General features: G+C 41.8%; 1 protein-coding gene across 1 annotated transcript in view; it reads left to right on the forward strand.

Moving 5' to 3' along the window:
- Positions 1 to 22,361, forward strand: part of pkd1a (polycystic kidney disease 1a) — a 76,750-nt gene extending 54,389 nt beyond the window's left edge. Inside the window, exons 28-56 of the mRNA XM_030730865.1 lie at positions 47 to 206; positions 317 to 469; positions 575 to 719; positions 1,462 to 1,785; positions 1,924 to 2,012; positions 2,276 to 2,597; positions 2,933 to 3,113; positions 3,216 to 3,480; positions 3,565 to 3,760; positions 4,037 to 4,207; positions 4,315 to 4,458; positions 4,553 to 4,763; positions 4,857 to 4,983; positions 5,092 to 5,202; positions 5,338 to 5,387; positions 5,771 to 5,985; positions 7,526 to 7,604; positions 7,696 to 7,811; positions 8,946 to 9,148; positions 9,895 to 10,089; positions 10,193 to 10,332; positions 11,287 to 11,417; positions 11,729 to 11,843; positions 12,206 to 12,331; positions 13,736 to 13,907; positions 13,998 to 14,288; positions 16,093 to 16,227; positions 18,653 to 18,976; positions 19,137 to 22,361. Coding sequence (XP_030586725.1) covers positions 47 to 206; positions 317 to 469; positions 575 to 719; positions 1,462 to 1,785; positions 1,924 to 2,012; positions 2,276 to 2,597; positions 2,933 to 3,113; positions 3,216 to 3,480; positions 3,565 to 3,760; positions 4,037 to 4,207; positions 4,315 to 4,458; positions 4,553 to 4,763; positions 4,857 to 4,983; positions 5,092 to 5,202; positions 5,338 to 5,387; positions 5,771 to 5,985; positions 7,526 to 7,604; positions 7,696 to 7,811; positions 8,946 to 9,148; positions 9,895 to 10,089; positions 10,193 to 10,332; positions 11,287 to 11,417; positions 11,729 to 11,843; positions 12,206 to 12,331; positions 13,736 to 13,907; positions 13,998 to 14,288; positions 16,093 to 16,227; positions 18,653 to 18,976; positions 19,137 to 20,144 — 5,899 coding nt within the window. The 3' untranslated portion in view covers positions 20,145 to 22,361. The remainder of the gene's footprint in view (positions 1 to 46; positions 207 to 316; positions 470 to 574; positions 720 to 1,461; positions 1,786 to 1,923; positions 2,013 to 2,275; positions 2,598 to 2,932; positions 3,114 to 3,215; positions 3,481 to 3,564; positions 3,761 to 4,036; positions 4,208 to 4,314; positions 4,459 to 4,552; positions 4,764 to 4,856; positions 4,984 to 5,091; positions 5,203 to 5,337; positions 5,388 to 5,770; positions 5,986 to 7,525; positions 7,605 to 7,695; positions 7,812 to 8,945; positions 9,149 to 9,894; positions 10,090 to 10,192; positions 10,333 to 11,286; positions 11,418 to 11,728; positions 11,844 to 12,205; positions 12,332 to 13,735; positions 13,908 to 13,997; positions 14,289 to 16,092; positions 16,228 to 18,652; positions 18,977 to 19,136) is intronic.
- Positions 22,362 to 23,311: the final 950 nt, after the last annotated feature.

Consider the following 23,311-nt stretch of genomic DNA (forward strand, 5'->3'; position numbering starts at 1 on the left):
AGTGACAAACTCAATATTCAGCTTTTGGTTTTCTGTTTGTAACCAGGACCATTGAGGTCGTGCTGCCAGATCCACCGCCTGAGTACAGCAGTCTGCCCCACTGGCTTTCTGATCTGACAGACAGCAAACTCAAAAAGCTGCTGGAGCAGGGAGATTCCCAGAGGGTCAGAGAATTATCACTGGCTCTTATTACAGTCCTGAATGAGGTAAGAGAGTCCTAGCCATAAAACACTGATTAATCTATTCATTCATCATTCAAGTCACACAACAGCTGATAATACGAGGGGTAATTTTATCCGATTTACTTTTCTTCCAGTATGAGCAGACCAGGAAATCGTCACGCGTGTCCCGAGATGAGCGCATTTATAGAGTCAGAGTCCGCAGCAACATCACAAGAGCTCTGACTGCTCTAGATCTGACAACTGTCAGCGACATCAAGCAGACCTCCGCTGCTCTTGCACAGTGCACGGTGAGTGGGATGGGCGTGAGGGAAAGAAAACGGGGTCATGATTAAAGGACAAGAATAAGGCTATAAAGTTGTGGGTGTATGTACATGTTTTTTTTTTTTTTCTAGGCGATGAGTCAAGAGTTCATCTGCGAGGAGTGTCAGAACAGCACTCTGAACAAGCTGGAGTCCATGCTGGACATTCTGCAGACAGACACCAAGCAGGGCGTCGTCACTCCGACTGAAATAGCTGATAACATCCTGAACATCATGGGTAAGAAAGGCAGTTTGCTGTGTTTGTAAGTGTATTTTTAGAACAGTGTTGCTGGTTTCAAAATCTGGATGAAACTCTAACTGTAATTCAATAAGGAGAGATCATTAGGAGAAATAGAACATGATTTAATGATAGGAAATACAATTGGCTATTTGGGGATTAGACTCTGATGTCCCATCGAAGCAGAAGGAATTAGGGCAGGTGATTTCAGAACTTCCTTGTTGAACTTACGCTTAAGCTTCAGTACTATTTAGGACGTTGTACCCTGTCAAATATTTTGAGGTATTTATTGCTCAGTGGAGGGCAATACCTTCTTGCTGCTGTTGCTTATAAGCAAATCACATGCTCGACCTATAAAGGAGGTAAAAATTGGTTTATTTAATTAATCCTGAAGCAGAACTTAGTCTAAAAACAGTGTATTGTGTGCCAGTTCAGCTAAACTAGAGCTGTGTAATGCTTATTAATATATAACGCGTACAAATTCTAGGAAATAGTGTTGTTGAGCAGAGTGTGATACTGGATGAATATACTCTCAAAAATCTATGTAGAGTTTTACTTTTTCTTAAATAAGTGACCACTCAGCAATATTGTGTGCATGCGTCCGTGCAACAACACAGTGGTTCATGTGCTTCCCAGTTTGGCTGTTGATTGGCACTTCGGAGAAAGAGGGAATTCACCTACAGATTTTTTGAGGGCCGTGTCTTTTTTCTCAACCTTATATCATATTTCCTCCCTTTTCCAGGTGATTTGATCCATCAAGTCAGACAGTTAGCTTCCTACTCTTACTTCCAGCCTTACTTGGATTCCCCCTTACCTCCCTCCACCTCATGCTCTTCTTCCTCTGGTGAGGATCATGGAAACGCTGTGTTAGACGCCTCATTGGAGCCATACCCTCTGCGTGTAGCAGCAAAGGCTTACAGCCTGTCCTCAGTGCTCATGCTGATCCTCATGCACGGCCGCGTACTCAACGAGGAGCCACTTGTTCTGAGGGGAGACGAGATAGCTGCCACAGGAAAAGTGGCAGACCTCCAGAGTCTCCTCTGCTACCATGGCAACGACAGTCCAGGTTCGTTTGTATATTTAGTGTCTCATGAGGTTATGTCTCTGGAGGGGGAATCTGTGGAAAGTTGGACATTATGAACTGTGACTGTGAAGAATCATAGCATTTAATCTCCTCTTGACTCCTCTGTCTTTATATTACCAGAGTGCCAGCGGTTCTCTATCCCCCGAGCTTTCAACATAAGTCTGGGCAGAGCTGCTGCTGGAACAAGCATCATGCAGCTAATTTTTCAGGTTTGTTTATGTTATTGTGAACCAGACACTAGAGCAGAATAAAACTGAAACCAACCAGCATTCTGAGGTCTGAGCTTCTGGCCCTACAGGGATTACTTGTACATCTGCTGACATCATTCTTGAACATCAAAAAAACATCTGAAAAAATAGAAACGTCTCAGTCAAGTACAAAATTCTTCTTTTGAGCATTTGCTGTCAAAGAACTTTTTCAAATTCTATTTTCAGATCAAAGTTTCCCATTTTCCCTAACTTTTTCCCTCCAGGTGGAGTCCAACCCTTTCCCCTTCAACTATGTGGCCAACTACACCGTCTCTACTGAGGTGGCATCCATGGAGTTTCGCACTGAAAATGGAACCCAGATCCCAATCTCTGGTCTTGATGATAGTCTAGCCATCACAGTTGCCATTAACAATAACACCGTTGGAGAAGATGGTTCTGAAGATTCTGGTACTGGTACTGGAGGACTACCCACAGCGGGAACTGTTAACATCAGCCACTGCGACTCTGTTATCATTAGGGTCAGCGCAGGAAACAACAACAGACGGGCAGGGCTGTTTGTGCAGCTCAACTTCACCTCTGTCGAGGGTGAGCACTCACATTTATCAAAAACACAACATAAACAGGAAGAACTGAGCAGCTTAATGTATTCAAAAGAAAAATTTACTTGACCTCTTCTTGTTTTTCTTCTTTCAGCCAATGTATAGCTATGGCAATCGCCAGACAATAACATTACATACTGTGTACAGTATAGATGCAATAACATGATGTTTGTACATTGTAAAGCTGCCTGTTTTTGTCATTTGGTGACTAAGTCTGTGTTAGTGTTCTCATTTGTTTCTTTATTTATCATGTATTTTATCTGTGGTTGTGTTACTGTCATTAGTTTTTGTCTTTTCTCATTATTTTCTTTCCTTTTCCAGATGCAAAAGAAAAATATAAAAGAGAAAAGAATGACAAAGAGGAACCATTCATCATTGCCTACCTCCATTCTCACGAACAACCAAATGAGTTCAACTGCACAGACAGAAAACTTATCACTCTCAACATGACCAGGGGGCAAGATCTTGACCACAGAAAATACACCTTCTTCCTGTCACCAGAGTAAGAACTTTGTTCATTTGCAGCATTGTGATACAGTGTGCATTAAACACACATAAACTTTGCAATAATAACAAAAATTCCACCTGTTCCCATGTTACATAGGTCCTACGACACCACTCTGGACTACTTTATCAACGTGAGTACGCCCTGCAGCCCTGACTCTCAGCCTGTGGATGTTCGCCTGGAAGTCGGTGTGTTTGCTTCCCTGTGTCAGTACTTCAGTGAGAGCGAGAAGCAGTGGCGGACAGATGGCATGGTGCCACTGGCAGAGACCAGCTCCAGCAGAGCAGTTTGCCTCACCAAGCACCTCACAGCCTTCGCTGCAAGCCTGTTTGTGCCAGTCAATGCCATCAGCTTTAAAGTGCCAGTCAGTATCGTGCCAAATACCGGTCACTCTTTCTGCGTGTGCACTAAATTAAAAAACACTCAAACCATTTCCTCCCTCCTTTAGGAGCGTTCAGGGGCACCAAGCCTGGTTGTGCTGTTGGTGTGCATATTGGGCTTACTATGCTATGTTGTGGCGGCGGCCATCTTACACAAGTTGGACCAGCTGGATCTACGGCGAGCTGGCGTGGTTCCACTCTGTGGTCGAGATGGACTCTTTAAGTACGAGGTCCAGGTGAAAACTGGCTGGAACCAAGGGGCAGGTAAGATAAGAAAGCATCACAGTCAGATGTCATTTTGGTCATATAATTGTATTGGTCTGAAAAGACAACACAGGGATTACTTGCATACACTGACTTCAGCATTTGAAACTTTTCCCATGTGTAATATTGAGCATCATTCACCACTGTAACAGTGTATGTATCACAGAAAATAAGGAAAAGCATAACAGGTCCACTTCAATCATTTTAAAATAAATAAATTACTGAGTGGAAGAAGTGAAGAGAATTTGTGGTAACTGCCTCTCTGTGTCAATCCAGGCACCACAGCTCATGTGGGAATCAGTTTATATGGGCGTGAAAGCCGTAGTGGACATCGCCATCTCGACAGCAGGGGGGCTTTTGTTCGCAATGCATTGGACATTTTTCATATTGCCACGGACACCAGTCTGGGCAATGTCTGGAAAATACGTATTTGGCATGACAATAAAGGTAAAGACACACCTGTGCGCACAACAGAAAGAGTCTAAGGGAGAGCCTGTATTTTAATGTTTATTATAAAATTCTATTGTAACAATCATTTGCTGCCCCTTCTTCAGGTCTCTCTCCAGCATGGATGTTACAGTATGTCTTGGTAAAAGACCTGCAGACAGGAAGCAGCTACTATTTTCTGGTGGAAGAGTGGCTGTTGGTGGACAATGAGGGAACTGATGGACGGGTGGAGATTGAGGTGGAGGCCTCAGGTAAGGAACTGCAGTTAGATGGAGTGTACCAAACAGCTGCTTGATGGATAATGCAAGTTTGTTCACTCCGTGCTTTTTATTTTTTTCTTCCCAGAGGAGGCTGTGCTTCTTCAGCTGCCTCGCCTCCTGTGGTATGAGCTGCAGAGGGCGCTGTGTGAAAGTCACCTGTGGGTGTCACTGTGGGAGAGGCCCCCCCGGAGCCCCTTCACCCGCCTGCAGAGAGCCACATGCTGTGCTTTGTTACTGCAGCTCTTCCTGTTGGCCAACACTCTGTGGTACAGCATTGTTGTGGACAAGCGATACAGGTACACAAATGGGTGTAGGGTTTTTTTTGTCTTGTGGAACTCTTTGTAAATTCCCATCTTGCAACTTATGATGAATGCAATCCTGTCCTGCAGCCCGAGGGCTGTGTCAAGGTCGTCTTCATTAAATGGTGAGACAGTGGCTGCAGGTGTGGTGACCTGTCTGATCGTCTACCCTCTCTACTTGCTCGTTTTCACACTGTTTAGAATGAGCCGCAGTAAGGTAACACAAACCTCCTCAAATCTGATATGTGCTCACGCTTTCTTATCTCGCACGGGTTCGACGTAAATCTGAATATTTCCTCTGTCACTGTGTATCTGTGAACGTTAGTGTGTGACTGTGGAGCAGGTGCCACAACAAGTGGACCAGGAGTCAGTGGAGATCGATGACTTCTTGGACAACTCCATGGCAGGAAGTTCCTTCCTCTTCTTTAATGGGGAGGTAAAGTCTCTCATGAAAACACCGGCATTTAAAAGCCTGAATGGGAAAAGATGATACTTTTCCCTTGTGAGGTCATTAGTGTTTGTCTCTGTCTATATATATGGATGCATCCATCCATCATCTTTGTTTCCTCAGACCAACTCAGAGGAGACCAATGTGGATTTGCCCACTCCATCAACCAAAAGGTAATTGACTTTATTTCAGATAACAGTTGATTTATTTTAAAACAAATGTAGTGGAATGGCCGGGTTTGAGAATAAAAGAATAAAGACTGTAAGAATTCAAAAGGAAAATGTAAATCATTTGTAGCTCATCGTACTGTGACCTAAAAGTGAATTGAAAGTTGCAAAAAGAAAATTATCATCTTGCCATCCTTTAAATGTGAAATGAACAAAACATTTTTCCTGTCTTCACCAAACAATTCTAAATTTAAACCCATAATTTTCTCAGAATAATGACGTCATTATTCTTCTCTGACAAGCTTGTTTTGTTGGGATGACCTTCAGAGAAAATTAATTATTTGCTGAAATCACACTGAGTAACACACATCTTTCACTGTGCATTTCAGTGAGGAGAGCTGGGGCATGGTAGAGGAGGAGACAGGCGACAGGGACTGGCCAGAGCTGTTGAGCGATGTGTCTGTGGTTGGAGGTGCGGGGCACCGGGCAGGAATACCCAGGCTGAAGAGGGGTCAGGGCAGCAGGCACCTCGGTGTTGACATGGCCTTTAACCCTGATGACGAGGAAGGTGCCGACCAGCGCAACAAATATTTCACCTCTTCAGGTAACTGAAGCAAACAGGTGCAGTATTAAATCAGAAATTCTGTGAGCGGCAGTGGGACATCTGTGAAAAGTCTTTATAAGAACTGAATTTAGTTTTCTTAAAAAGGGGGCCATAGATGGAAACATATTTTTAGAAGTTTTCAGAATTGTCTTATAATGGTGTGAATTAAATCTGACATAATAGCACATCATACAGTTAGGTCCATAGGTTTTTGGTTAATGACACATTTTGTAGCTTTTCCTCTGTACACCACCCACCACCAAACGATCAAGATGTGATTGAAGTGCAGACTTTCAGCTTTAATTCAGGGGGTTTAACCAAAGTATTGCATTAACTGTTTAGGAAATACAGCCTTTTTTATCTGTGGTCCCCCCCATTTTCAGGGGCTCAAAATTAATTAGACAAAGTAACATAATTTTTAAAATCTAAGGACTGTCTTTGATACCTTTGCAGTCAGTGATTACCTGAAATATAGAACCCACAGACATCACCAAATGCTGTATTTCCTCCTTTGAGATGGCCTTTACTGCAGTCGCCTGCAGTTGCTGCTGGTTTGTGGGACTTTTTGCCTTCAATGTTGTCTTCAGTAACTAAAAGTCATGCTCTGTATGCCATAACGCGCCTCCACCATGTTTGACAGATAATGTGATATGCTTCAGATCCTGAGCTGTTTCTCTCCTTCTTCATACTTTTCCCTTCCCATCATTCTGCTACAAATTAATCTTTGTTTCATCTGTCTATATAATTTTTCAGAACTGTGAACTTGGTTGGATGTTGTGCATGGGTTTTTTGTCAGTCTGTGATCAACTGCTTTAATTTTGTCTTCTGTGGTCTTTCAGGCCTTTTGGTGTTCTTTTTAAGAATGTACCAGATTGTTGATTTGGCCTCTTCTGAAGTTTTTTTTTTTTTTTTTTACCATCTCTCTGGTATTTAGGTTTATTTTGTTTTCTCAGTCTAATGATGGCCTCCCATCAGCATTTTCATTTACCGGACAGCTCAGGTTGAGTTTTTGGCAGACAAAGTTAGAGAGGCAAGGCTGAGATGGTCTGGACATGTGCAGGGGAGAGACAGTGGATATATTGGACAAAGGATGCTGAATATGGAACTACCAGGCAGGAGGAGAAGAGCAAGACCACAGAGAAGATTCATGGATGTAATGAAGGCGAATATGAAGAGGGCTGGTGTGACAGAGGAGGATGCAAGGGACAGGGTGAGATGGAGGCAGATGATCTGCTGTGGCGACCACTATAGAGAGCAGCTGAAAGAAGTAATAGCAGTCTGATGATGGCTTTTCGCACTTGCAGTGACATTTCTTCGGACCTCACAGTGAAAAGCTACAAAATTGTACTTCAGATATTATTTCTGCTTCGACTGTCATGAAATAAAACCTGGCCAGCTCCCTGCTTCTTAGCCAATTGTATTATTATTTTTGAATAATAATATTTTACATATTAGAAACCCCAGAAAGGCACAGCAATGAGTTAATTTAATAAGAATGTGAATGTACTTGACAGTGCAGTATCACACTGTGTTCTTATAGATGAGGATCTGATCAAGCACATATTGGCAGATGGACAGAACTTCTTTCCTCAGGCAGATGAAAGTGAGATGGCCGACCTGTAAGTTACATTCTCTGCAAAGAATTCACCGGAATCGTTTGACACCTGTGTAGATTTGCTTGACTTCGTGTTTCCATTGTTTGTGTTGCAGGTCAAGCATTTTTGAAGATAAGACCGAAGTGATTCTCCTTCCAAAGCTGAATGACCCTCTTCTTCTGGAATCTGTCAGGCGGGACCCACCAAAAACAGCTTTCACCTCAAATACAGGTGAGTGCAGGCAGTTTACTTGTTCCAACTTTGATTTTTTTTTAAATATTTTTTTATTTTCCAAACACACTCGGGGCCTGTGTTCCTCAAACTTTAAAGAATTAAAGAATTTAAAGAATTAAAATCTCCCCAAAGTGTCTCATGATTATGGGAAGAGCCAATCACTCGTACTCTTGCAACTCCTGATGAATGCAATCCTATCCTTCAGCCTGAGGGCTGTGTCAAGGTCTAAACGGTGAATAACAACATTGAACAATAACATTTTATTCTAATTCCAAAGTAAATATTTTCTTTGGGAAACACTGACTTGTGAAATAGAAACTGAGAGAAGGTAGACCTCTCTAAAGCTGATATCTCTAGAACTGGCAGCTTACGTCAGAACAATATAATTAAAGAGTCCTACAGGCCTGAGGAAAAATATGTAGATTTGATTTGAGCGTGAACTGTCCCTTTAAGAGGGCATCCAGATGTTATTTGCCCCGTAGATTGTCTATTTGCAAAGTGTCCTGCTGTCTGTGTGCGCCGCTCTTTGTTTGGATTAGTGAGACAGGACACATAAATCACCTACCCCAGGGTCTTAGAAGGCTTATAATTCATTAGGTAAAGAGCAAAGTTTGACGATTACGCTTAAACAAAAAAAGGAGGAGCTGTTACTTTCACAAAGTAATCAGTCCTGTACTGACAGATGTGTGAGCTATTATAGTTGTGCTTTGATGTAAAACCAGTACGTGCAATGTGCCTTCATTTCGCAGCCTGAATGTTTAATAAGCGAAACATGTCCTTGGTTGTGATAGAAAAAGTAAATTGAAAAGGCACATTTTTACCAGCTCCAAACTTCTTACATCACTTATTTTTCTTTGGGGAACTTGATATATTTACTAGTAACATAATTAATTAAAAAAGACTTTGAAGTCCTTGAAGACTTGAAGTCTCCAAGAACTCTATTTTCTTTTGTGAAGTGTGGAAATAACCTTCAAAGAGCCTAAAAGGATCATTAAAATGCTATTTTTTTTCTTTTAGTTAAATACTTTTACACTTAAATACTCCCCAAAGTCTCTTTATCTCTGTTTGAGCTTTCAGTGCCTTATGATGTGTATTTGTTTTGTCATTGGCGCCTTAATCTTCTTTCCACAGTTGTAACAGATGTGTGTCGCCCCAGACGGTTCCCACCTTGGTGTGGACGTGCCGCCATGTGGGGCAGCTGGGCAGCAATCACTCTGGCCAATGGCGTGTCAGTTTGGGCTGGCCATGGGTTCAGTCAGAATGTTGCCATGATGTGGTTAATCTCCTGCTTTGCTAGTTTCTTCTGCTCGTTTCTGCTGTTGGAGCCGATCAAGGTAACCATTTATCACAAAGATGCTACTATACCAGTCTTTTTTTTTTTGTAATTGCAGCATCTTTAGTGAAGTTTCAATTTTAGCATTTTGGTCACCGCTGCCTTGTTTTGTTTTTTTTTAACCAGAAGTTCTGTATTTGGACATGCTAGTCAAAGCAGTCATGTCCTTAACTTTAAAACATCTTAAAATTTTCAAAACATGCTCCAGTAATGTTGGGCATTGTAACATGGATGTCTGTGAGGATCGATTCGCTTTTAGAGCCAGCCTCAAGTGGAACTGCAATTTTTGGCAATTCCCACTTTGGCTCCTTTATTCAGACCCTAGAGGTTGTTTCATATCTGCTGTGAATACAAATAGGCATCACTAACACATTTGTCACACCATCTTCAAAAGCTGATAATGTTGTGTTGTTGCAGTGCCATTAAGTGTCAAAAACACACTTAAAGCCGGTTTAGAGATTATATAACTGCACCACTTTTGTACCCTTAAAACATTCAAAATGAGTTCAGAAAGGACAAACTGACTGTTCCCAGAAGGTTTTTGTACATTTGCTGAACACCTCACTCATTTTCAGTAAATTACCATCTGGCTGTGGTCATGTTAATATTAGGTTGTCCAACTTTTCTTGCAGCTGATCAGCTTGAATCACACATTTGATTTGGAGTTGAGTAAAATGCAACATCAGAATTCTGAACTTTGAAATTTAGTTACCTAAAATAACAGCTTCTCTGCCCTCTGCCCCACAGGTGCTGTGTGAAGCAGCTTACTACGCACTGTGTGTGCGTCGGCTGCGTCCTGAGGACCAGGATGTGCTGGTGGAGTTCCCCCGAGTGGAGAGAGTGGTCCAGAGGGTACCGAGGGTGAGACCACCACAGGGCTTTGCACTGTCTCAGGCCCGACACCAGGCCCGCAAGGTCCACATGCTGCACACAATGCTGAAGGTCAGTGAGGAAGAGAATACACTTAGATAAATGTAGATATTACATAATGTTGATATTTAAGACTCAATATGGCACTTGATGAAGGAAGTTCTTGTTTTTTCAGAATTTCCTGGTTTACATGTTTTTCCTGTTGGTCGTTTTGCTTCTCAACTACTCCGACTCGGCCAAAGACACACACAGCCTCAGACTGCGCACTCAGCTGCAACGAGCCCTACACACACCTGAGCACCACAACATCAGCAGGTACATGTCAGTTGGGGCTGTGTGGTGGACCCAAACGCAGGACGCGGGAGACTGAATAAACTAAAACTGCTTTATTTGCAGGTGACTTGAATAATACAAAAAACCCCACAAAACCCGAAATTTCAACCATGGCGAAATCAAACACGAAGCCTGGGCGAAAGGAGAAAACAAAACACTAAACTGGAAACACACAGCTGGGGGTAACACTGACAACACCGCAACAAAGAACAGAGAAAACTTAAGGGCTTAAATACACACAAGGAAATCAGGGAGAGTGGAAACAACAGGTGAACCTAATGACACAGGGGAAGCCAAACTAAACACAAAGCACAGGGAACACGAGACTGTCAAAATAAAACAGGAAGTGACTTGAGGGAACAGAGACGCAGACCTGACACTGAACACTGGGAAACACAAGGAACTAGAAAATCAAAACATAACCAAACCCCACAACAAAAGAAAAACCCCAGAACAGACAAAATAAAACACACAGGGTCACACAGACCCCGGACCATGACAGTACACAAACACACAGGTGGAGCTTAGATATTGTAATGGTTTAGTCTTTCTTTTTTTTTTCTGAAAAATGTTTGGCGCTCTCATTTTTCAGATAGAATGCCTTTATTGTCATTATACAGGATGTACAATGAGCATCTTTTTGGGGAAAGGACTTGGTTATACCTCCAATGACGTGCTTATAAGACTTTAAGTAATAGCGTGAGAAGAGCAGTTTTTCTCTTCTGTCCTCTTCGGATTTCACCTGATTATTTTATTTAAAAGAAAAGAGAACAATTGGGAAATAATATCTTAAGCTAAGTGTGTTTCAACCACCTGTTTAAAATAGATCATCTCGAAAGTGTCTTCTGTTCTAGTGCTGAGTTTTACTGTGTGCACACAAACACCCTACTTGTCAGTGTGTTTGACAGCATTGTCCTTTTTTTTTTTTTTTTTTAGCCGAGATGATGTTCTGGTGTGGCTGCGTGACTCCATGTTGCCGCGGCTCCTGGATGAGTCTGCCCTCTTGAGAGACACAGGAAGCGTGTTGCTCGGCACGCTAAGGCTCCGACAAATCCGTGACTCACAGGGTGAGATTTCTTTGCGGTCACCGTCTTTACCTTTACTGGGATGTGAAAGTGTTCGGAGCTACGTCAGAGCTCTTTGACAAAGCACATCTGAGACTTATTGAATTATCTATTTTTTTGTAGAAGTACATTTTCTTTGCCTCTTCCTGTATCTTTCTTCAATAATACTACTGAGTCAGATTCACAATGTGTTTAATATTTCAGCATCCTGACTATTATCTGTATTGCATTTAATGTGTGCATTCATTTTTCTGGGTAAATTGATTAAATAAATGCAGATTGACATCACTATATTTTTTTTCAAACTTTTCCAGTGGCAGACTCTCTTAGGTCAGAAAACACATCATCTATTTGGGGAAAGGACTTGGTTATACCTCCAAGCAGAGAACAGAATGATGTCACAGTTTTTGGGGCCATGGATTCAGATTGGTAAGGAAATGACTGAAAAACCTCTCTGTATCAATGCAGCTGTTAACCATTAACCACTGTTAACTTGCACGTTCTTGGTAACCTGTTTAGGATTAGAGTTGGATTGTGCTTTAGTCAGAAAACAGAAGATATTACTTTTCAGATGAAGTCTCATTTTTACAGTTTCTTCTTTATTTGCTTTCCCATTTGGGTGTGCCAAATAGGCAAAAAAGCCAAAAAATGTGTCGATGTTAACAAAGATCTAACCCTAAATGGGTTGCCAATAACCTGTTAGATATTAATGTTCTGTGTTTACATCTGGCTTTCTTTGATGTTCCCTGTTCACTTTTTCTCCTTGTGCTTTCTCCCACATGCTTTCCTAGGGCGTGGCGTTTGGGTCATACGGGGGCGTATAACAGCAGAGATGTGGTTCACCAGCTGAACAGAAGCCTGGAAGAAGCCGCCTCCTCCTTAAAGCAGCTGCAGCAGCTGCACTGGCTCGACTACAGGTAGCGATCATGTAAAGACATGACCATAGCAGTAGAAACTGTAAGGTCTGAGTTAAAGTCTGAGTCACAACATATTGGCCTTTGCATAGGTCAGCGCAACACAGTGGATAAAAAAAAGTTTATTCAGGTTTGGTTTTCATTCTTTACACTGGTGATTTTGTACCATTCTGAGCAACTTTGACCTTCAGTCCAGTTGGTTCAGGCCATCAAACAGTTAAATATGCCACGCCCTGGTCCATGTGCAGTTCAGTTAGATGTGGGCATGGTAAATATCTGGTGTGTATGGTAACTTTGCCCAAAAACAAAAATGAATGCTTCCTGGCCCAGCACAGTGTGAGCTCATCTGGTCAGTGTAGGAGTGACCATATGACTTAAAAGAGGTCGTGCTCATTGATTTCACTGACCAAGTTGTTCCAAAAGGGGCCAGTTGTAAGGGAGTAAAAACTGGCTACATGTTATTGTGCAAATAATTCCACAATGTTTGGAACCAAACACAACTGTGGCCTTGGCTTTAGAAATCTTGAGTGGAGGTTTACTGTCATGAGATCATGAGCTGTTTCTCTCAATTTACCCTGCAGCCTGCAGTAATTAAGATGCTGCACATTCAATTAACATATGACAATAAAACATCAAACTAAGACATGGAAAAGAATCCAGTACTGGATGTGCCAAGTGTTGTCTCACAGTCAACTGTTTCTGAGATTGATAACTCATGGTATAAACAACTCTTTATGTCCATTAATAAAACATTTTGTGTTGGGGTACAGATATACAAAGGGGGATAAAGACAATAAAATTGGGTCCAATCATTTTTGTTTGTACTTTTTGTTTCTCATTGGAAATAAAAATTCCTGCAATAAATAAAATACAAGAGCAGTCCAAGTTTGCATACCTCCACCAAGGCAGAAAATGCTTTCCATGTACATGAGTTGAGTCCCTGGTTCTGGTTTGTGATATTTTCTTCCATCCATTCACTTCCGCTTATTCTGTTCAGGGGCGGGGGGCTGGAGCCTATCCCAGCTGACATAGGGTGAGAGGCAGGGTACACCAGCTTGTCGCAGGGCCAACACAGAGAGACAAACAATCATCCACACTCACATTCATACCTATGGGCAATTTAGAGTTTCCAGTTAACCTAACCCCAGTAAGTGCACGTCTTTGGACTGTGGGAGGAAACCGGAGTACCCAGAGGAAACCCACGCACGGGGAGAACATGCAAACTCCACACAGAGAGAGAGGGAGGGGCCTGGGCCAAGGTGGAATCAAACCCAGGCCTTCCAGATGGCATTCTAACTGTGAGGCAGCAGTGCTAACCACTGCGCCACCGTGCTGCCCGTGATATTTTCTTGAGAACAATCTTATCATGTGCACTAACTGTGTGTTTTATTGTGTCTGTGTTCACAGAACTCGTGCCACTTTTGTGGAGTTCTCTCTCTACAACATCAACACAAACCTGCTGGCAGTCTTTTCCTTCCTGTTTGAGTTCCCAGTTTCTGAGCGCGCCCAGTCCAGCCTTGATCTCATTGTCATCACATTGTGGCCAATCACAGGCCTGGACCTACAGCTTCTTCTAATGGTAATAATTCATGTTAACATGAATTCCTAAACTGCAGATGTTTCCTTTTCCCTTTGGCATCATTTCTGTAGTGACACTTTTTGGTTCCAGATCATTCTCCTCGCCCTGGTGTTGTATTTCCTGGTTCGGGGGATCTTGGGCTTCCTCAGAGAAGGCTACAGGTACCTGCTGTCAGCTTGGAGACTCCTGGGTATCTGTAAACTGTCTTTGGCAGCATCTGTATTCGGGCTACACCTGAGACGCTGCATAATGGCTAAACAGCAGTGGGCATCGTACCTGAAGCACCCTCGGGACACTTTTACAGATTTCTACCCGCTGGCCAAACAGAGTCAAATGTACACCATCATGTCTGCCTTGCTGTTGTTCATACTGGTGCTCAAGGTAAGAAAGCAAGAAAGATGAATCCAGGCTAATTATACAAAACTATATTGCATCGTGTTTGACATTTTCCCTGTATAATGATCTGGGAATGCAGTGGAGAGAAAATAAAAGTAAACATTTGTTACAATTTAGAAAACAATTGAAATGATTTTTACTTGTTGTTATTGACAATAAATCCAATCTAAGACCAGAAAGCAGCAATGAAATGAACCTAATACCAAGTATTGTCTGTGGAGGCAATTATCACTTTGTGCTGTAGCACTCCTTTGTTGTCCATGAAATAATTAAACACAGCATCAGTGTATCATTGCCAGTTGGTCTGGCTCACAAACACAATCCTGGTGTTGTAAATATTCACTGATCAACTAAATCTGTGTTAATCCACAGCTAAAATAGTCCCAAACAAACACATTTAGTTTATTAAAGTTTGTGATGTTTGCTAAAAGCAGCAGAGCTCAGTTGATTGAGCAAAGCAATGAGCATATACATTACATTACAGTCTTGGATCTAAACGGTTTTACACTCAGGTTATATATTCATAAGAAAAATTTTTAGATCAAAAAGTAAACAAAGGGCAGTAATTCCAGTATAAGGGGAGGTAGGGTTATTGTTCATGTGCTCTGCAGTTGTGCTCTTAAATATCCTCCAAGTTTGAAGTCCATTTGTTGCATAGAGATACTGAAAGCATGACGGACAACGGAAAAGTGATCCCTAGGTGTCTCCCTGACTCTCGGCAGGCAACACAAAAATTATACAGAAAATGCCTTGGTGTTAGTTTTAGTCTTTGACAGTTTGGACAAATTTATTGGCACATGTAGCCTAAAGTCTGTTTTAGGCTCATTTGACAAATGTGGCCAGTAGTGACGTCACAATCGCCGGCATGCACCACGGTTTGGTGTCATTTTGGTTTCAGCTGCCATTTCTTATGCTTGTAACCCGGTGTGCCAGGGTGAAGACATTTCACTGGTATATCAGCACAGGAGCTCAGACATTCTGAGATGATACAGAGCGATGCAGAGGGGTTTTTTGTTGTTGTTGTTGATCTGGGTGGCAGAACCTATTGTTCAGGAGAAGACTGCAGGCCACATTCATAAACTGAGCATATGCACAAATCTGTGCTTAAACCATGTGTCAGAACGTTCCAGAAATCCAGTATTTACCAGTATTTTTTTTTCAGCTTAATGTGTCCATACAAATTTAGAATTATCTCTGACTGCGTGTACGCACTAGTGATGAGGCTGTCTTAGAAAATGTAAACATATCTTTAAACTAAATAGTAATAATGACATTTTGGGTAATTATTTCCATCTTTCTAAAACAACAGAAACAAAAAAGTGCTTAGAATTGCTTAAACAGCAACAAGGAATTAAATTGAATGTAAAGAACACAAAATATTGCCTGAGAAGGTGCAGGCTGAAGCCTGAGCCTAATATGCAAATACTTTTTACACAACGTATTCTAGTAGGCAGAACTTTTTCTCCACGTTTTATTAATTTGCGGGTAATGTTCATGTACATTTACTTTGTGAGAAAAGTAAGAGTGTTTCTAAACACATATTATTACACTGTTAAACCAAATTGGCTTCCAATGTGTTTGTGACAGGGAAACATTTGTGTCCTTTGATTAAATCATCTGCAAACGGCTTCATTTCTAGGCGATAGTCACTGAAACCCAATGGCAGTTGAGATTTAATTGCAAGATCAAATTTTCTTTGTTTTTTTGGGGTTTTTTTTGTTTCAAACACATATTTTTGCTTTCTGTTTCCCTTCTCTCCCGCTCCCTTTTTCTGTCCCTGCTCACGCAGGCATCCCACCAGTTGCGGTTTCTCCGTGAGTGGGCCGTGTTTGGCAGAGCTCTGCGACGCTCAGTCTGGGAGCTGCTGGGAGTTGCTCTGGCTTTACTGCTGTTGGTGCTGGCTTACTCACACACAGGACACCTGGTCAGTCTTTTTCTCTTCTCTGTTCATTCTGTTTTCCTCTGGCTGAACCTGTTCACACACACACCAACTAAGCTCAGTCCACACTGTCTAACCACACAGCCTTGTCAAAGTGTGTCCGCCCACAAGCTTGTTCAGTTTACTTGTTTTTGGTTTGTTCAGTTTTATTGTCATGGCTACACTTCACTTTCTTTAGAGAATTTCAAATAAATATGTACTTTAGCACAGATTGTATAATACAGCTTTGCTTTTATTGTTACAGCATCAAGCGTTCATGCTTTCTTGCTGCCTAACAGCTTTGCTGAAAGAACATTTAGATAGTAACATTTATTCAATATTTGAATGATTTATTTTAAAGAGTATGAAACAAAAAATGCCTCAGGGAATGTGTCTGCTGTGTAAATGGCACTATTTCAAAATATTTTTAAGTGTTCTTTATTTAGATATTAAGTTCCCTTGAATTCTCTTTTTAAGAGTCCTTCAAAACCTGAAGTATAATTGTGTGACACGACATTTCCAGGTGATAGAAAAGTAAGATGATCAATAATATTTAGGAAAAGAGTCAAAAACTACCAGACACCTTATCTCCAAATAAAGATATATCTAAAATTTGGTTGTGAGTGACAGAGCACAGGCATACAATTTACAGTCACCTACATTCAAGCTCTTGCCAAATACGCTTAGATACTGCTGACGGAGTCTGTCAGCGCCAGGTAAATCTCTTTGTACGCTGAAGAGTCTTTGGCAACATTCCTGCAGTAGCGCACCAGTAGTAATGTCACAATGGTTCTCCATCAATGATTTGGCACTCAATACCACCAAAACAAAAGAGTTGATCGTCAGCTTCAGGAGACAGAAAGAGGAAACTGTTCCACTATACAGAAGTGGAGACATTGTGGACAGAATGCACAACTTTAAATTCCTCACCACACACATCTCCCAGGACCTCACGTGGACCCTAAACACAACCGCACAGAAGCAGCTCTACTTCTTAACACTGTGGATCGTCCTAACAGCTGTTGGTGTCCTTCTACTGTAAGTCAGTGGAGAATATACTTAGTCATGGCAGCTTGGTGTGGTAGGTCAGCTGCACTGAGGCTGACAAGAAAGCCCTTCAGAGAGTCATCAAATCAGCACTCCGCTACCTTCACTCTGCAGGTCTACAGAACCCAGTGCTCATGTTGAGTCATAAACATCATCAAGGACTCTTGTCATCCTGGCCACCACCTTTTTACTCTGCTGCCCTCTGGAAGATGCTACAGATAATTAAGGATCGGCACCTCCAGACTACAGAAAAGCTTCTGCCCAAAACAGCATCAAAGCACTGAACAATGTCACTGTGAAATATATGTGTGTGTATTTCTCACAATTCCTGTTTGTGTGTGTACTGTATTTGTATTTTAAATTATGCTGTTCCTTTTTTTTCTAATTTATGTTAATTTTTTTTTCATCTTAACTGTATGCACTGCTCAGAGATGCCCCAAATTTTGTTGTACACTTGTACAATGACAAATAAAGGTATTCTGGTCTATTCTATATTGAAGGTAGGTAAATTATTTTCTGCAGGCTTTGCATATTTCCTTCTCAAGCACATTTACCCTCTCAAAATGATCCTAACAACTTTGGATTTCCTCGAGATGTAAGTAATCTCTAATAAATGCAGGGGCCACCCATGTAAACAATAATGTCCAAATCCAGTGGATCATTAAGTACCAATCATAGAGTGGTCAATTAAGATGCTTCCTATTGATTGTTTAGTTGACTATCAGGGCATACTCTAAGATCAAATGTAAAATTGTCAAAGATGGGTATGGTTTGGGTTGGAGTAATTGACTGTATATAAAAGATGGACATCGCCACTGTGACATCACCCATTGTTCAGTAAAGTGAAGCCTCAACGCTGAGCCTTTTCGCTGTCGCTGTCTTGGTGTCTTGAAACTGTATGTGAAAGGCAGATTTGAATGGTACTGCATGCTAATTAGCTAACAACTTCTCAGTCATACAGTAAAACATATTATAATTTTTATCCTCCTTTTTGACTCTAGTGGGAACCATGATTTGCACAATGAGCAACATGTTTTATTCAGTAAGTCCTAACAGTGGCAATTGAGACATAAATTCATCAGAAGAGTGTTTACTGAAGTCATAAAGCAACTATACTAGACTTATACAACCAGAGGAGTCGCCTCCTTGTGGCAATTATAAAAAGTGCAAGCTTGAGACTCAGACCATGTCCATCATTTATATACAGCCTTTGACTGGAACATCAGCCTACTGATGAGCATTTTGGCATGCCTTGTGCCCATAGATGATCTTTTTTTTTTGTCTTATACTGTATCAATAATGTTTATTTTTCTGATTATTTTTAAAATATTTTCTTAGAACTGATGAAATTAAACTTTTATCCCAACCGTTTTTTTTACTCCAGCTATTCCACTCTGTATTGGACGGCTACGGCAATGTGATCTCCGCCAGTCTATCCTTGTTGGGCTCCGGTTGGTGTGGCTTGCTGTCATGGCGTCCTGCCTGGATAATCACTGGTCCAAGCACTTTCTCCACACTACTGTTCCACGTGAGCTTTGCTATATTTCGATTGGCGGTGTTGTGGTTGGTTATTTCCATTTTACTGAGGAACTACCGGCGTGCGCGAGCAGAGCTGTACCGCCCAGCAGTGGATCTCCAAGACTATGAGATGGTCGAACTGTTCCTCAGACGACTCAAAATGTGGATGGGACTTAGCCGGGCCAAAGAGGTACATATTCTGATTCATATTTACAGATGTTTTGGCTAAATGCAGCTTTATTTATAGATTGATTTTTTAATTTTCCTATAGGAACAAAACACTGATATTAAAGTGTGAACATGTATATTCACATTACCCAAACTACTCCATTCTTTTTTCCTTTTATTAGTTTCGCCACAAGGTGCGTTTCGAAGGCATGGAGCTCCCGCCCTCCCGCTCATCCTCCACTAGTGACTGCAAGTCCCTGTGCTTGCCTCCTCTGGACAGTCCAGACTCCCCACCTACCCCAGACAGCGTTGATGCTGGCTCCGAGGCCTCATGGCGTCCAGCGTCTTCCAGTCCCTGCAGCCTGACAGAAGCCCCAGGGATTGGCCTGGGGCTTGGGCTTGGCCTTGGTTTGGGCCTTGGCCCAGGGGTAGTGGTGGGAGGTACCAGCTGGAGAGAGAGTGCAGAGACTGAAGCCTCTCTGAGGAGACTCCACCCCACCCTGGATGCTCTACTTCAACAGCTTGACCGCGTCACTGTGACAACAGAGGATCTGTACCACATTGAGTGTAAACTGGAGCGAGCCCAGAGGAAAAGGAGGTGTAGAGGGAGAGAGAAAGAGGATAGTGTTCAGGGAGTTAGGAGTGAGGGGGGGCAGAGAGGGGACAGGGAAGACTGGAAAGAACAAAAACGTGGCAAAGAAAAGCACAAAGGGAGCAGGAAGGGGAAAAAGACAGATAAAAGTGAACTTCCAAAAGAATGTGGGAGCGGTGCTGCCAACCCCAAAAAGACTCCTGTAGCTATTCCCGTTCCCTTTTTGAAACCCCGACCCTCCTCTGCTTCTACCCATCCCCCTGCCCCCCAGTTGTCAGCCAAACCTTCAGTTAGTGTGCCTCCACCCACACCAGTCACAGATAAGTCCTCTGATTCTTCCTCTCTCCCCGTGTCATCAGCAAACACATCTTCTTCCCATGTCCTCCCACCTAAAATGCCTACAGCCCCTCCATGTACCCGTGCACCCACCCCTTCCCTGCCATCTACGCCCATTACACGGAACTGGGATCCTCCTACGGAGAGAGAGACTCTCCCTTCCTCAAGTCTGTTCAACCATCCAGCTCACACTACCACGATCCCTACACGCAAGCGGAAACGTAAACCCCCATCCCTCAAAAACAAGGTGCACCCAACTTAGATCCAGATGAGTTCAGATAGGATGAAAAGAAGCAAAAGGTGGATATAAAGGACGTAATGTAAAATTTGGGTTAAGGACGAGAGGAGGTGCTCTTGGGCAGCGGGTTTTGTCCTCAGATGCCCCTCTCTAAACCCAAGGAAAGGAAAGAAACTAGTGGATGTTAAAAGTACGAAGATATAAATACAGGAAAGAAGGAGGATCAAACAAGCAGCTTGGGGTAATGAAAGATGAAATGAGCAATAAAATAAGACTTTGCAGGTTTAAAAGCAGTGAGCCGTCTCAATCCCGACTCAGTTCTCAAGGTGCAGGTCACCAGATGCTGGCTGAGCTGGTTAAGGGGACATAAAGTCAACAGTGAAACCAAGAAATTCCTTTCATTGTTTTCCCAGACCAAAACTTCCCCCTGATCCCCTGTGACCCTGGTGGTTACATGAGGTCACTGACAGGAGCACAGAAACGTGCTCACCAGAAGACTCAATGAACTGAACGCATTCTATGCAATCTGACTTTTGTTTGTGTATCTCAGAAAGAAAGTGTGATTTCTCAGCTATGTTATCTATCTACATACTGTTTTGTTTTCTATTTTTGGTCACCATGGGTACTTGTGGCCTGACCCAAATTTGCATGCAGGCACACACAGATATACGCACATGCAGGTGTACACATGTGTAGAAATAACACTGTAGACAACATATCAGCAAATAGGAATGTGTGGTACACTTAAGCCCACTGGGGTACAGGTGAAACACACACACACATACACACACACACACACAAACAGCTGTTGGTATTCTAGCAGCCAGTTATTCAGGGTGCATACATAACCGTCCTCTCCAGAGATGGAGAGATGGAAGACAAGAGACAAAGTCAGAGGAGCCAATGACTAGGAGGTGTAGCAAGTGAGGATAGAACAAGGAACGAGGTCATTGTGAAGAAAATAATTCTGAAGTTTGATCGTCAATAAGTTAGGGAAACACTTAGAGTACTTACATAAGTTCTCCCATTATAAAGCTATAATGACTCCCAGTCTGATTATCTTTCCTAATTGTTTATTTTTTGTTGTTTTGTTCCATATGGAAGCAATTTAAAAGCACTTTTGTTCTGAAGTAGATTTTTTTTTTTTTTTGTAATGAGGTGTGGATTTAATAATAAGCTTGGTATCCAAACCAATACAGAAAGCTTCACTCATACTGTACCTTAATTATAAGCATTGCCAAAGCTTTTGTATCATTTATGCATCCTGAGTTGTTAACCACACCAATTAATTAATTCATTCTTGTACTTGCACTTTATTCTTTAATGGAGCTGATATCCATAACCATATTTAACTCGTGTGTCATGTCATATCTTTACAGCAACATTATAGAAACATCTTAGTGTTATCAAGGTAATGAAGCAATAGCTTGCAGTTGTTTGTACTTTTGCTTGCGCTTCGTGGTGATGATGTTTTTGTCTTGTCTTGATCATCATGCGCACTGTCCATTGGGCAGATCTCAGGGAACCCAGCCTTTTCTTCAAACCTGTGAAGAAGTCCAGGAAAAACAAACTGATCTGATGTTTAGTAGTTAAAACACGCAACTATGATCAACAGGACCCCTACTCCCTTTTCTCAGCAAGGCTCTAGAAGTTGTACTACATTAAACTGCCCTCCTATATTTAAAATATTAAGTGTTAGAAAGGTACTTATGGGCATGTCAGTCTAATTTAGCCCAGACCCCCACCCCCTTTTTTTTTCTTAGCAAACACCACCGTTACAGAACATAAAGCAAACTTACAGGTGCTCTTAAAAAGCAACAAAAAAGGGAACTTTTCTTCTTCTGTGTGTGCACACTTCTGTATATATTTTTGCTTTGTGATGTATATATTTTTGCTTTTCATAATCAGTATTTTTTTTGTGCTGCAGCGATGTACACACAGGTCGAGCACTGGTGTTGCAAACTCCAAAGTTTAAAATTTTTCTGGTCTAACCAAAGCACTACAACCAATGCTATTACTCGATTTAGTCTTTGACAGCACGTACGGAAAGCCGACTAGTCAACATTTGCCACCTCCACCAACTTTATATTCCTGCTTTGTGTAGCGCGTGTGTGTAACAGCTTAGTGCCAAAGCTCACCATTGTCTTGTAAAATGCATTTTGTCTAAGTCTTAGATTTGTCTATGCTCTTCTCTGTATCACGTCTGTATTTTGCAGTTGTCGCACTTCTCATGCTTTTGCACTTGACAAAGTCAAATAAAGAATTTGACAGCTGAACTTCGCATGATGAAGTGTTTATATGTCAAACACTAGCTTCACTAAAGTACTTGTTCTGCACCCTGTAGCTATTAGGTTCCCATCTGCTGATAAATGGCCATGTGTGGTAATTGACCTTTTTTTGGCCAATTATGGTCAGTAACAACACTGTCATCACTATAAAAGTTTAAATGGTAAATGGACTAGTTCTTATATAGTGCTTTTCTACTCTAATCGAGCACTCAAAGCGCTTATACATGTTTGCATTCACCCATTCATACAAGCACTTCCATGTATATCTAAGCGCTTATTGTCTAACATGCACACATTCGCACGAGCAACTTGGGCTTCAGTATCTTGCCCAAGGATACTTTTGCATACAGCCTGGAGCAGCCAGGAATCGAACCACTAACCTTCCGATTAGTAAGTCACCTGCTCTACCTCCTGAGCTACAGCCAGTTTAAAGGGTGAACTTTGTTTTAAGGAGAAAAAAAAAAAAAAAGCAGCTGCTTGTTTACAGATCCCAAAGTTATATAAACAGCAGCAACATTGTCATATTTCCAGCCACCTATAGTGTCTAAAATTCACTCTGTGGTCTTCAACTCCTGGGAAAATCATCAGGAAAAGCTTCTCCCTTTGTCTTTTGTGTACAAAAGATTTTTATGTTCTCACTAAAAACAGCTCCCTGCTGTTGCTGAAAACAACTCAGTGAGACTGACCCAAAGCTGGACATTCATCTAAACAATCATCAGAAACTCACTACACAGTACTCCAAAGCTGAGGGGAACACAGCTGATTCATCAGTACAACCCCTTTCACATTATCATTAGGTACATTGTTAGAAAAATAATTAAAGCTGCTTCAACTCAGACTCAATGCTAAAAGGTGCACTTGGGCTTTAATTCCTTTGATGAACAAAAAGAGCACAGTGCCACA

This window comes from Archocentrus centrarchus, chromosome 1 (genome assembly GCF_007364275.1).
Source record: "Archocentrus centrarchus isolate MPI-CPG fArcCen1 chromosome 1, fArcCen1, whole genome shotgun sequence".
Classification (NCBI taxonomy): Eukaryota; Metazoa; Chordata; class Actinopteri; order Cichliformes; family Cichlidae; genus Archocentrus; species Archocentrus centrarchus.